Source organism: Pelecanus crispus, chromosome 12 (genome assembly GCF_030463565.1).
Source record: "Pelecanus crispus isolate bPelCri1 chromosome 12, bPelCri1.pri, whole genome shotgun sequence".
Classification (NCBI taxonomy): Eukaryota; Metazoa; Chordata; class Aves; order Pelecaniformes; family Pelecanidae; genus Pelecanus; species Pelecanus crispus.
The window spans coordinates 5230524-5242733 of NC_134654.1; the positions used below are offsets into that span (position 1 = coordinate 5230524).

Sequence of the window (12210 nt, forward strand, 5' to 3'; positions counted from 1 at the left end):
AGGCTATATAATTTCAATTTCCACTGCCTGTGAGGAGACAGTTACACAACAGTGGATTGTAAGCTTTTGCATTTTACTGCAGAGAAGTAACATTAATTAGGATGCAAAAAAATCATAGAAGACTGTCTGAAACATGGGTTAATCAATTTGTAGGTTTCAATCAGTACTAACTTGGGACAAGTTAACGCCTCTCTTCCTTACTCCATTTGTTTGATGCTGGTCCAACCTCCCCCCAACATTCTTAGTCACAGAATTAGACATTTAATCTGTGTTAAAGATGCCTTTGGGAGGCTCTTACCTTCATTCAGATGCACTCTGATGACCTCATCAGGATTTTTTCTGCAAGTTCTTTGGTTGTTCCTGAACCAAAAATGACTTTTTGTCTGATTAGAAGAATGTAATGGTGAAATCAAACTTGGCAGCAGGAACTCAGGCAGCCACAGGCAAACGTTAAAATGGCAGGATGTCGTAGGAGATAAATTGGCTTCAAGATCAATTTATGAGGTGGAGCCTAATGACCCTCAAGAGATGGCTGAGATTTTGCCAAAAAAACTTTGAGTAGCAAGCTATTTGGAAGGTACATTTTCCAATCAGAGCTTAAAAATCAGACAGGAAACTTTCACTAGGGACTGTCAGATATTCAGCTGAGTGCACAGCTGCTCAGCATTAGCAAATATGAGGAATACTTTATAGACTGTGTTAAGGTATCACACTACAAACTGTTTCCACTAGTGCTGAGCATGCATTAAAAGTCACTGCAGATACCAGAATCTACTGCCGATTCTCAGCGGTAGCATTTGCGAAAGCTGACTGAAAGCAACAATGAGAATAAACCCAGAACTTTCTGGGTGAAAGAAGCTGAGGTGCTGAGGAAGACAGTGACCTCAGGAATGCAGAAATAACTGGGAGTGTAGAACTGGCTCTCAGCAGGAGCTTTGGCGACTTCAAGAATTTGCTTTATAGGTCAGTACAGTTTTAAAATGTCAGTGCTTAGCTGTTGATCACTGGTTTGCTTAGACAATGACTTACACAGGCTTCATTATCTTCATACCACTCAGTACAGAAATTTTGTACTCTCTGCATGGACACTGTGAGTCAAATTAGTTATACATAAATTGACAGATGCAAAATTCGGTCTCAACACCTGTCTTTGAAAGAGAATAAATATTGCCCACTGCAGACAGCATATCTGGCTCCATGACCAATGTAATACTCAAAGCAAGCTATACAGATAGTCAACATGACGCAAAGACAGACATATATCTAAATGTATGTGAAAGAGGGAGAGACAAACGCCAAAACCAACTGACAAATATGTGCCTGAATTCCTCTTTCTGGAACTACGTATGTATGGATTCTGGAGACCTAATTTCAAAAAGGAGTATTTGCAGCTCAGGCTTCTTATGCCAAAGAGCTGACAATGCATCCGTGTTCCTTATACAAGGAAGATAAATATCTAAGTTTGCAAATTAGCAGGTCTTCTATTCAGTTTAAGTATTATCAAATACATCTTCACATTAAAAACCAAAAGAATAAAGAGGGGAAACTACGAGTGTATGATTCCTGCCCTTATATATGGACCCCACTCTAAAGAAGAAAAATTTAATTAAGAACGAGTTAGGAATGGAAACAGAGCCCAGAACTTAAGTACTGTCTGGTAATCATTTTGTCTGAATACATACTCTGTAATAGCTTTTCTTTGCATCCACTGGGGACTCTGATAATGAACCTGGAGCTTAAACACATTCTTTATTTTTCTGAAAAGGATTATTTCTGTTCCTTCAGTCCAGGAATTCTGATCCATACACCTCCACACAAAAGCCCTCCCATCTTTTTACTTCCATCTACTGTACAGCTGCTGTGGAAACTCCTGAATGGAAAAGACTGAGCAAATATATGCAACATAAAGCTGGCCTGTTACTCTACCTGAAAGAAATGACAGGATTCACTGTGTTCCTGTGGCTATCCTACCAGTGGCCATGAATCTACTAGGAGAGAGATTAAACGGAAAAATCTAGAGGAGCAAAATTCATTTGGCACACATTTTTGATTTTGTTCCCCCTGTACAAACTTTCATCACTGCAGCTCTGCTGGCTCTGCTTGAGTCAATGCAAAAAAAGAGCAGAGCACTGTCATCTTTAGACATTTTGGTTCTTCCTTCTAATATATCTTTTGGTTTCCATCCTTTCTTATTTAGTATTTCAATAGCAGTATAATTTTTTTGAAAGAAAGGTGGTACATAAAAGGTCACACAATGCATAAAAGCCACATTGTAAGGCATCTGTACTGGTGACAGACTCAACTGTAAAAGTCACTGTTGTTCTTACCAGCCTCCCACAGAGGGAAGCCCCACATGGACAGCTTACCATGTTGGGGTATGTCTCTGAACAGTTCACAATTACCTCTTCCCCCTCCAACCACCGAGACTACAGCGATTGTTTTATAAGTGGGTGCACTGCATGACGAAGTTGCTTCTGGGCTAAATGCTAACCCAGGACACAGTCCAGACCATTTAACACAGCTAATCACATAATAGGTTTGAAAATAAGGACAGGAGATGTGAGATGAGGAATCCTAGTACTTGCATTGATCACTCAGTCAACACATATCAGACTTGCAGAACAAAGAAGTCCAGCTAGTCCTCATTTTATGTAGCCAACCAACCTTTTCACAGATGGTTTAATACAGCTGCACAGAGAGTTATGAAGGCAATAAAACACAGTGGAATACCGTACTGAGAACAAAGCTATAAGAGGATATTGGCAATTACTTAATATTTGCTGATTAAAACCTTCACGGCCTAGTTGACAGAACTAGATCATCAAAAAGAAAAAGAACAGAAACATCTTAGAATAAGAGACAACAAAATCTGTCAGAAGAGTTAAAAACAGACAACATGCACATCCAAGCCAATGAATAGTTATTGACAAAGCACTGTTTGCATGCATGTTAGCAGTCACAGACATCAAATCTTGGCCTTTGTAAGTAACCAACCTGTTGCTGCCCTTCACTTCATCCAGCTCCTTCTGCAGTCTGGCACTCTTCTCCTCTTCCTCCTGAAGCTTCCTCTTTACCACACGGAGCTCCTGCTGGGCTTCACACTTAATATCATTGGCTACAACCACTGCAGTCTGCAGATCAGCTTGAAAACGCCTCCACTCTTCTGTATCGTCCTAGAAAGAGCAATTAGAACCCCACACTGTTTGCTGTAAAAATGCACCTACTTGAGCTGAGCACTTAGTTATTAGTGATCACAAGCAACCGGGATTTCACCACAATTTCAAGATGATGCCGAGGTCGAACTAAATACTTGCCTCTTTACGCAATACTGACAAGATCGCCAGAGAAGAAACTGATGCTAAGCTCTCCAATACAAAAAAGTACAATCAATCAAAGTTCTTCCTATAGGTATTGATCATTCAAACTTGTGATACTACTACAAGCACTGTTGCTGAAAAGAGCTCATTGCTACTGATGATTCATGAAAGCAGGAACAGCTGTTCCAAAGTAGCAGAAGTTCATAGGTACAAAAAGCAAAAGTAATTTGCAAAGGATGTATTATATTTTTCCTTCATGGGCAAAGAAGCAGCTAGAAGTGAGCGAAGAGAATGGAGAATGAAAGAATGTAGAAAGAACTTTCTATAATTGTTCTAGAAAAATACAATGCTTCCCTCAAATCCAGCATTGTAATAAAAGTTCAGCTTAGCTTTGTCGTGGAGTCTAAGCCTTACCTTCATTTGCTTAGTTAGAGCCTTCAGCTGCCTCTCTGTATCTTGTTTTTGTTCTTCCAGCTTCATGGCTTTACCTAGGAATAGTAAAAAAGGGAAAAGATTATTAAAGATGTTGCTCTCACCCTTGCAAGGGTGAAAAGTGAAAATGGGAGGGCAGAGCAGCCTACTTGGTTTTGTTTCTAGCAATCCCACTAAACAGACTAAAGAGAAATTAAGGCGCTGCGTCAGTGGATCAGGAGTGGAATCAGCAGTAGATTTGTTACTTCAACATCTCTGAAAGAGGTCGTTATTCATAGAATAGAATCACAGAATCGTTTAGGTTGGAAAAGACCTTTAAGATCGTCCAGTCCAACCATTAACCCAACGCTACCAAGTCCAGCACTAAACCAATTAAGGGGAGAGCAGCAATTTCGTGTTTCCTGGCTTGGTGGCTGGATTATTTATAATGAAAGTAAGAACTAGGAGTCATTAAGACGGGAAAGGACCTCTAAGCTCATCAGCCCAACAAGCCATCTGCGGCGCTAACCCAGACTTCTCAGCGCGCAGCCCCGCAGCGCGCGCTGGCGAGCGAAGTGTGCCGCTCCCTCCGCCAGGCGGCGGCTGCTCCCCCGCCTCCGCGGCGCTCCCCGGGCTTTTCCCGAAAAGCTCTTCCAAAGGCCAGGAATTCCCGTTTCTAGAACGGGCACTGCACCCTTCGCTGCAGAATGAGGCTTGGTGACTGTCTCCAATATTGTTTCTATAGCACTAACTGGTAGAATAGCGGCTTTTGTGCACGAACGGAAAGGACTGGCCAAAATGGGAATATTTCTGACGCGCGGCGCTTGTCGCGCATCGAGAGGTGCCTCCCGCTCCCCACTGCGGCCACGATGAGCCTCCAGAATAAGTTCACTTAACTCCTCTTTTTTTCAGCTCCACCTACTTTCTAGGTCACTGATGAGCTGGTTATTGTGCAGTTTTATAGCACGATGTTGTTCCACCTGGTCCTCCAACTCGAAAATGGTCTCCTTCAGGTTTTTTATATCTGCTTCATTCTCTGATGTTTTTTCCTGCAGCTTCTGGCTGGTTCTGCTCAGTTGCTCAGCCTGCCGGTCACACACCTCCTTCAGCTGACCACACTCATTCTCAGCCTGGAACAGAGGAAAGCAAGCTGCAAGTCTGTCTTTATTTCTTAACAGGTACCATTCATTCGAGATTTTACCGGGCACCTCGTGGACTGTAAGAATTGAACTGTGTTCTAAGCGTTGTATAACCTGAGTTTCAATGCTAATGAGAATTTCAGGAAACACAGATGAGCTATGAATGTCAGTTTTCTTTCCTAGTCATAAAGATAATAAACCAAGATGCTAGAAAGGAAATTACATTTTCTGTATGATAACCATAATTCCAAACCAATCTCTGCAGGTAATGAACAGAGAGGAATGCTATTCCTGGAAAGCTCCACATCTATTCATGTATTATGTTATGAGAGTGGTATCACTGCCTTAGGGCCAAGATGACAATCAGTTTGTCCACATTAACAATCTTACTGCTTTTACCATCTGCATTTTCAATGGATTGTGAAAACATACATAGTAGAGCTAGCTACTGCAGATAAGTATATTTTCTGGATATAGGACATCTGGAATTACTGAAGGGGGAATCTGCTGCACTTCAGTTTGTTGGCTCAGACCCACAGATCTATGCTTCCAGGTTTGGGGGAGATCTCTAAGTATGAACAAGTTATGGAAAAGCAAGGTGTAGGCTGCCAATTCAGTGAGTAGCACTGGCACAGCCTGACTGAAGGGCAACCTTACAGAAGCCTGTGGTCTTGTTTGGGTGTCACAAATAGCCAATGATTCAAAACAGCTTAATTCGAGGGAAAGGAAGAGTAAAAAGGAGGAAATCTGTGGTTTCAAAACCAAGCAATAAAAGTTTGGTACAGAGTCCGGAGCACTCAGCAGTTTTTCATTTATTTTTCATAAACTGCAGCTGTAGCAAGCACTTGGGAGCTTCCTCTACTAACTCCATTTGCTGTGGTCACCTATTTAAGCTGAAAGGACATCTGGATTTTCTAAATCACTCAAATCATGAAGGTGCTTTTTGGCAACGCTCTCTTCCTCTGCAACTAGCCCATTTCACCATTCTTCTCATGATCCCTTCCCCATACAGGAAAGGCTGCACACACTGACTATTACTCTTTCTGCAGTGGTGGGACATAATCACTGGCTTGTGCTTTATTAACACGGGTTCTATGACGCCTCACATTGCAGCTCTTTCCTGAACATCCAGAATCACACAGAAAATAGAACCAGTAATTGACTTAAGCTTGCTTGGAGACTACCAAAAGAGGCAGAGAAAAAATTGTTCTGAAATAAATCAATTTTTTTTGCCATTACTTGACCTATCCCAAAACAGAATACTTCTCAGTTTTGTAAAAATGTTTTCATTTTATGAAAATAATCTTATCTGGAGCTTGACCATGCATCATTAGTCATGTTGCTGTAAATATCAGCTTCTCTGAGCACTTGTTCATGTTCTTGTGTTCTCATGACCAGTGACACCTGTAGTTCACTACTAATTAATCATGATTAATTATTCAGAATTTAATATTCTCTAGTTAATACTCTGCTAACTACTCATGTCCCTCTCTATCTGGATTATCACGTGATTTTCACTAATATTTGCTGTTCACATAATACTGAAGTAATTTTTTATTGACCTGTTCTCTTGCTCCAATTTTGATAAATACAATTCTATTTACCAAAATAGTAAATTCTGCAGAAGATATTAGGGGAAATTAGTTTTGAATTTACAAACACAGCTATGCTAACAGTTATTCGTGTGGACAATATGCATATAGCAGCAGTAACAGAGACAATATCATATGACCCCAGCTTCCATTCAAAACTAATTAATGCAACTTAAATCCTGGAAACTTATAATCAATGTCCCAGTAACAATCTAAGGACCAACAATTATCTATTTATGGAAGGACAGATAAACCACCATTATATTTTACAGCTGTTACTACTCTACCTTAGATAACAGACCCTGAATGTGCTTCAGTTCACTGTTTGCCTTCAGCAGCTCTTGTTTAAGCTCAGTGCAAGATGCTTCTAACTGATCCTTCTCCGCATGGGCTACTTTCAGCATCTCTTGCACCTCGGAGCTGTCAGTAGTACATCCCATCGCGTTGATTTCTGCGGCCTTTTGTTTCTCACTCTCTAACTGAGTTTTGAGAGAGCCATTCTCAATTTTTAGACCTTCTAAGGCAATTTTACAGTCCTCCAGAGTTTTTGTCACTGTGCTGTTGCTCTGCTGTTCCACTTCTAGAAGTTTAAGCAGCTTCTCGTTTTCTTCTCTCAGGCTTTTAATCACCTGCTGGGCATCCTGATGCTCCCTTTCTAAGCTTCGTAGGCTGCTGGTTAACTGTTGCTGAATGTTGAGCAATTTCTCTCTTTCAAATTGTGCTTTTTCAAGAACTTCTGTGCATTTCTGTTCCAGTTCAAGGACCTTCCCCTCCTGAGCTCTGCTTTCTTCATTCTTGGATCGCTCTTGGAGGAGAGTCATCAGCTTTTCATTTTCTTGGCTCAGCTGTTCTGCTCTATCTCTATGTTGATGAAAGGAAGTCTCCAGGAGAGCTTTCTCTTCCACTAGCTTCTCATTTTCTGCTGTCAGCTCCTGCACCATTTGCTGTTGATCCGACAGCTCCTGCAAAGTGGCTTGTAATTCTTCTGCTGTGCTGTGGTGATTCTCCTCCATTTTTTGTATTCTCTCTGTAAGAGATGCAACAGAAAGGTCACTAATATTGTTTGGAGAACTTCCTGTAGTGGAGCATTTGGAACCTTTGAAGTGGTTGCTGTTGGAGGATGTTGGCCTGGAAGGTACATCTGCTATGTGTTCAAAATCAGATGCATCAGGTGACAAGGAAGCTTTAGTTACATCACTGCTGGAAGAACCTGAAGTGCGCAGTGCACCCCCATTCACATGCTGCCTGTGCTCATCCATTTCACCTCTCGACACATTTTTTGATGGGCTTCCAAAACTGGATTCTTGGGTAGTTGGGGTTGGGAGGCTGCTGTCACCTCCACTGCTTGTTGTTGTGTCTGAGAGAGGAGAGTTCTCTAGATAAAGTAATTTCTCTTTCAAAACCCGATTTTCTTCTCCCAGGCTAGCAAGCTCTTTTTGAAAAGTCCTGTTTTTTTCCTGAAGGGTCCGTATTAATGGATCTATATCAACAGGTGATACTGTTTCTAAATTTTGGTTGGAAGCACCCATTCCTTCAGCATGAAGTGACCCTTTCTCTTTGCATTTCTTCAATTCACAACGGAGTTTGGTAATTTCGGAATCTTTCGTCTTTGCTTCCGCCAGGAGTTCTTTAACCTGAGATTCCAGAACAGCCTTGTCACCAGTTTCATTCTCTTGCTTGGACTTGCTAGTGGGGCGCACGTGTTTGGTAGGAGTTGGTGTACCAGAAGAGGTGGGGCTGGGTTGTGTTTTCCTAGTATTGGCTTGACCACGCAATACGGCTCGCTCTCTGGATACAGATGATGATATTTCCCGGGGTGCTGGAATCCCTGTGCGTTTTGCAGCTGAAACTGTTCCTTGAAAGAGATGAGGCAAATTGAGTTAGTTCATAAAGAAAACAAGTCACACGACAACAACGCTAGAGCCTAGAGCAGTCTTGGAAAAAAGACCTAAGTGTTTGAATAGGTTTAGTCATGACTGTGTGGATTCATGTTTCAAAGGCTTGTATTATTTTGCATTTCTTCCTCTGCCCCCCCCCGCCCCGCCCCCCCCCCCCCCCCGCAAAGGAACACAGTTTGCTGAACTTTTTCCCAGTGTAGTAATATAATATGTAGATGCTGCAATATGAACTGCAATCCCTAATACCAGGGTATTAATTATTTGAAAATAAAAATTCTTTACACTACTTTGTGAAATGCTGAATTTAAACCTATTAATTTCTGGGGAAAAGTTCAGTAACTTAAGAAGAGATACCATCTTTTGGAAAAAAAAAAAAGTTTTTTTATCACACGAGTATTGTATCACACATAAAACTAATGTATTTGCATTATGCTCAGTTTATGCAGATCATCATAAACGTCTGAAACATTTATGCTGACTGCAGCTTCAGTGAAACACAAAACTCTCCTGGCACTTCTAACACTAAGACAATTGTGTTGCTGCAGCTTCTTGCAGAGATGGACGAGAGATTTTTCATGTTATAAATTCCCATCCTTTTACAGAGGAAGAACAAAAGAAGGTTAGAAAGTTGATGCTGTTTGGTGACTGGGGTCCCCCCCCAACCAATTTAATACAAAGCATTGTGTGATTACAGGGGAAAGTTTCTGAGTTGCTGATCTTCATCTTCCAAAGCTCGATCTTGGAATATGGGACCATGGGTACTGAAGAAACAATAAGAGCCATCCTAACCATGAAAACTATTAACAAGCTGGTTAAAGAAAAGAAGCTGGCTCAAATGGGAGGTATTATATGCCACTACAAGTGGCAACACTATGAATTTAAGAAATTCCTGTTTTCAGGACCTTACTCAAAAGGAAAAGCCCTAAAGTACAGAGCCATAAAGTTTTGGGATATGGTACAATGAAGAGATATTATCTGATGTAGCCACATAAACAGGATGCAAGGGCCAGTTATGCAAACAGAAAGGGCTAGCGAGCCGGTGTTTGCAATAAAAACAAGTCCCAGAAGCACTCTGGGGGGAAATCCTAGAATCAATTACACCTCCCCACATTTGGGAGGCTCTCTGTGCTGATAACACATGTCCAGCATTCACAGAAAATCAAAGGGCGGTTAAGAGCAAAGGGGGAGCAGGCTCCCTGCTGCACAACTGTGTGGCTACTGCTTTATACTGCCAGCGACTTCATAACCCTCCCAAAGCATTTTTCACACATTGAGGAAATCTCTCGCAGTAATGCAGGGCAGCGAAGGGTTAATATTAACAGCACCCAGTTTGCTCAGCATCTCTTCTGAAGAATGCACGAGGTTTATAAAGCCCACACAAACAGGAGCCCCTCCTCCTCCCCTCTCCCAAACACACACACTCTGCAGCAGGCACAATAAACACCCGGGGACAAAGAGCAGCTGAAGAAAAGACCCCTGAACGCAGAGGCGCTGTGCTGGGAGGAGAGCACAGAGAGGGCTCTGTGATGGCAGGGGCACGATAAGGCCAGAGACAAAGGCTCCAGTGTTTATGGGAAGAGATAGCAGGACAGCCTGGCCGGACAGCGAGCAGCCCACACAGCTGCATTTAGGCATCTACAGCTGGAGGCACCAGCACAGCGAGGCAGCTCCAGGCTCCCCTGTGAAAAGCGCAAGGCGAGCGGAGAGGGCAGATTTGCCACTGCAACTCAAATGGCTGCTGGTGCAACTCCGGACCCAAGGGCTCGGTTCAGCTGTCAGAGCTGAAGGCCCCTGGCTCCCTGCTCAGCCCGTCTCAAACTCGAGGGCTCCCAACTGCCAAGATCTGGTACCTGTAAACTGCATTCCCACTAAGCTCAGCAGACAAGCAAAGCTTTTAGCATCAATGCAGCTAGCACCGTAAGATGAAGGACACGAGGGAAATGGAATGGACCGTGATGTGATGCGTTGTTTCCGGCGGAGAAATACCAGCTCAGCACAGCTCCTTCTTGCTCAGAGGTTCACGTGGGGATTCCCAGGTGTCCAGGCGAGAGAGAACAAGGCCTTGTTTGAACGTCTCTTGAACATACAGTAGGACAAGCATCCAGAGTAGAGAAGCAGTACTCACGCAAGCTATAATCATACTACAGATTTAAGATGTAAAACGCGTATTACAAATGGCCACCGATATTCTTTGATGGAGCCTAAGGGGTGGATTTAAAGCATTCTGTTACATCCTGGACTTTTAGTCAATCTGAAGGGGTTTTCTACTGTTATAAAAACATTTTATGACAAAGCAAGTGCCCCAAATAACTCATCTCATCTTTGGGTTTTTTGTTTTTTGTTTTTTTTTTGCAATGCACAAACTAGTGCAATGACGTGACTGTCATCTGGTCAGCACATGACTGGGTAGTCTTATATAAGTAGTGGGTAGTGCTGACTGGGCAGTCTTATATACATTACAAGAAATAATGATACTACTACGCACTGGAAAAAACTGCATGGCACCGAGAAAACCACCTTTTCCAGAGAGAAATGTAGCACTTCTGGTAACAATGCCAGTGTGCTTCTAATTGCCACCAGATGACAATTGCAACATGATCCTGAGCAATGGAAGACATATACCTAAGGGTAACAATTAAGCATATTTAACTGGGATTATCTGTACTTCACCAGCTTGCCAACCAGTGCAGGCTCTGAGCTTACTCAACCTGTCCCATTTGTTTTGTAAAACTTCATGCTCTGCTGACTTGTTCTGTCATAAATCGCAAAGCATTTGCTATCCATCAATAACCATTAACCTACCTGGGTTTTTTCATGACATGGAAGTGTTCATGTATTTTCCTCTCTCCACTCTCCAAAACAGTGCCATGCAATACTAAAAAGCCACAGAGAGCCCAGAAAAGAAACAGCTCTCAATGCATAAGTATGTTGATTACAAAACACCAAAGCAAGTATAAGCGCTACTATAAAGTCTATTTTATGGGCGACTCTCCCTGTGAATGACCTTGAAGTTGAGCAGTGTAGCAGTTATAAATGGAACTGCCAGCCCCAGAGCCCGAGGCACCCACAATACAGGAACTGCGCTTAGGGCTGTACAGTCGCCCTGGTGACCTGATTAGCTCGGCACCCCACACTGGTTATGGGCTACGGGAGACTCCAGACAGACACATGCCTGCCAAGCTGCAGAACCCGATCTAGGGTTGATTTATGCTGCTGCTTAAAGTGGCTGGAATCACGCACTACTTCACTTCCTAGAAAGTGCTGCTTGTTTTGAGCAGGGAAGAGAAAAACAAATCAGCCCTGCATCTCAAAGGAGACATTCCGGGGAAAAATCAAAAACAACAAGTTATTAAATACATTCCTGTTTGGTCAAAATGGTGCTATGGCACCTCATTCCTGTTTTCACTGTTCATCCACCCTGCCCAACCTGTTCGCTTAACTGTTCTCTTGCCAAGTTTGAGCACAACCTCTTTCCCACTGTCCCACATATCCAAGCTCAGACTACCTCTGACCAACAGTGTATTTCTCATTCCCCTTGCACCATACCTAACCTCCCATTCTCGCAGTCCCACACCCACTCTGCTAATGACCTCAGCTTGTGTTCCCCCACTGCAAAGGAACCGGGAATTACTCATTAATTACCCCACTGATAGTTATTGCCTGAAAACCTGTTTTGCTCAGACTGAGGTCACCTCATCATCACGCTGCTTGCCTTGGCACCCAGTAAGAACTCCTTTTTCAGTATCAGCCATACTATTCAGGTGTGAGGGATTAAACCTTAACATGTATATAGAGCTTATAATTTTCAAAGTGCTTTAAAATTAACAGCTATTTGACACAAATCCTCTGCAAA

At 42.6% G+C, this 12210-nt stretch overlaps 1 protein-coding gene across 3 annotated transcripts in view; it reads right to left on the bottom strand.

Annotated features, from left to right (window-relative positions):
- SPECC1 (sperm antigen with calponin homology and coiled-coil domains 1) overlaps positions 1–12210 on the bottom strand; it is a 74034-nt gene that overhangs the window by 31535 nt on the left and 30289 nt on the right. For all 3 annotated transcript variants that reach the window (XM_075719711.1, XM_075719710.1, XM_075719709.1), the window contains exons 3-6: positions 6747–8314; positions 4651–4858; positions 3732–3805; positions 2978–3173 (exon numbers count right to left, since the gene is read on the bottom strand). In XM_075719711.1, the coding sequence (XP_075575826.1) occupies positions 2978–3173; positions 3732–3805; positions 4651–4858; positions 6747–8314 (2046 nt within the window). The remainder of the gene's footprint in view (positions 1–2977; positions 3174–3731; positions 3806–4650; positions 4859–6746; positions 8315–12210) is intronic.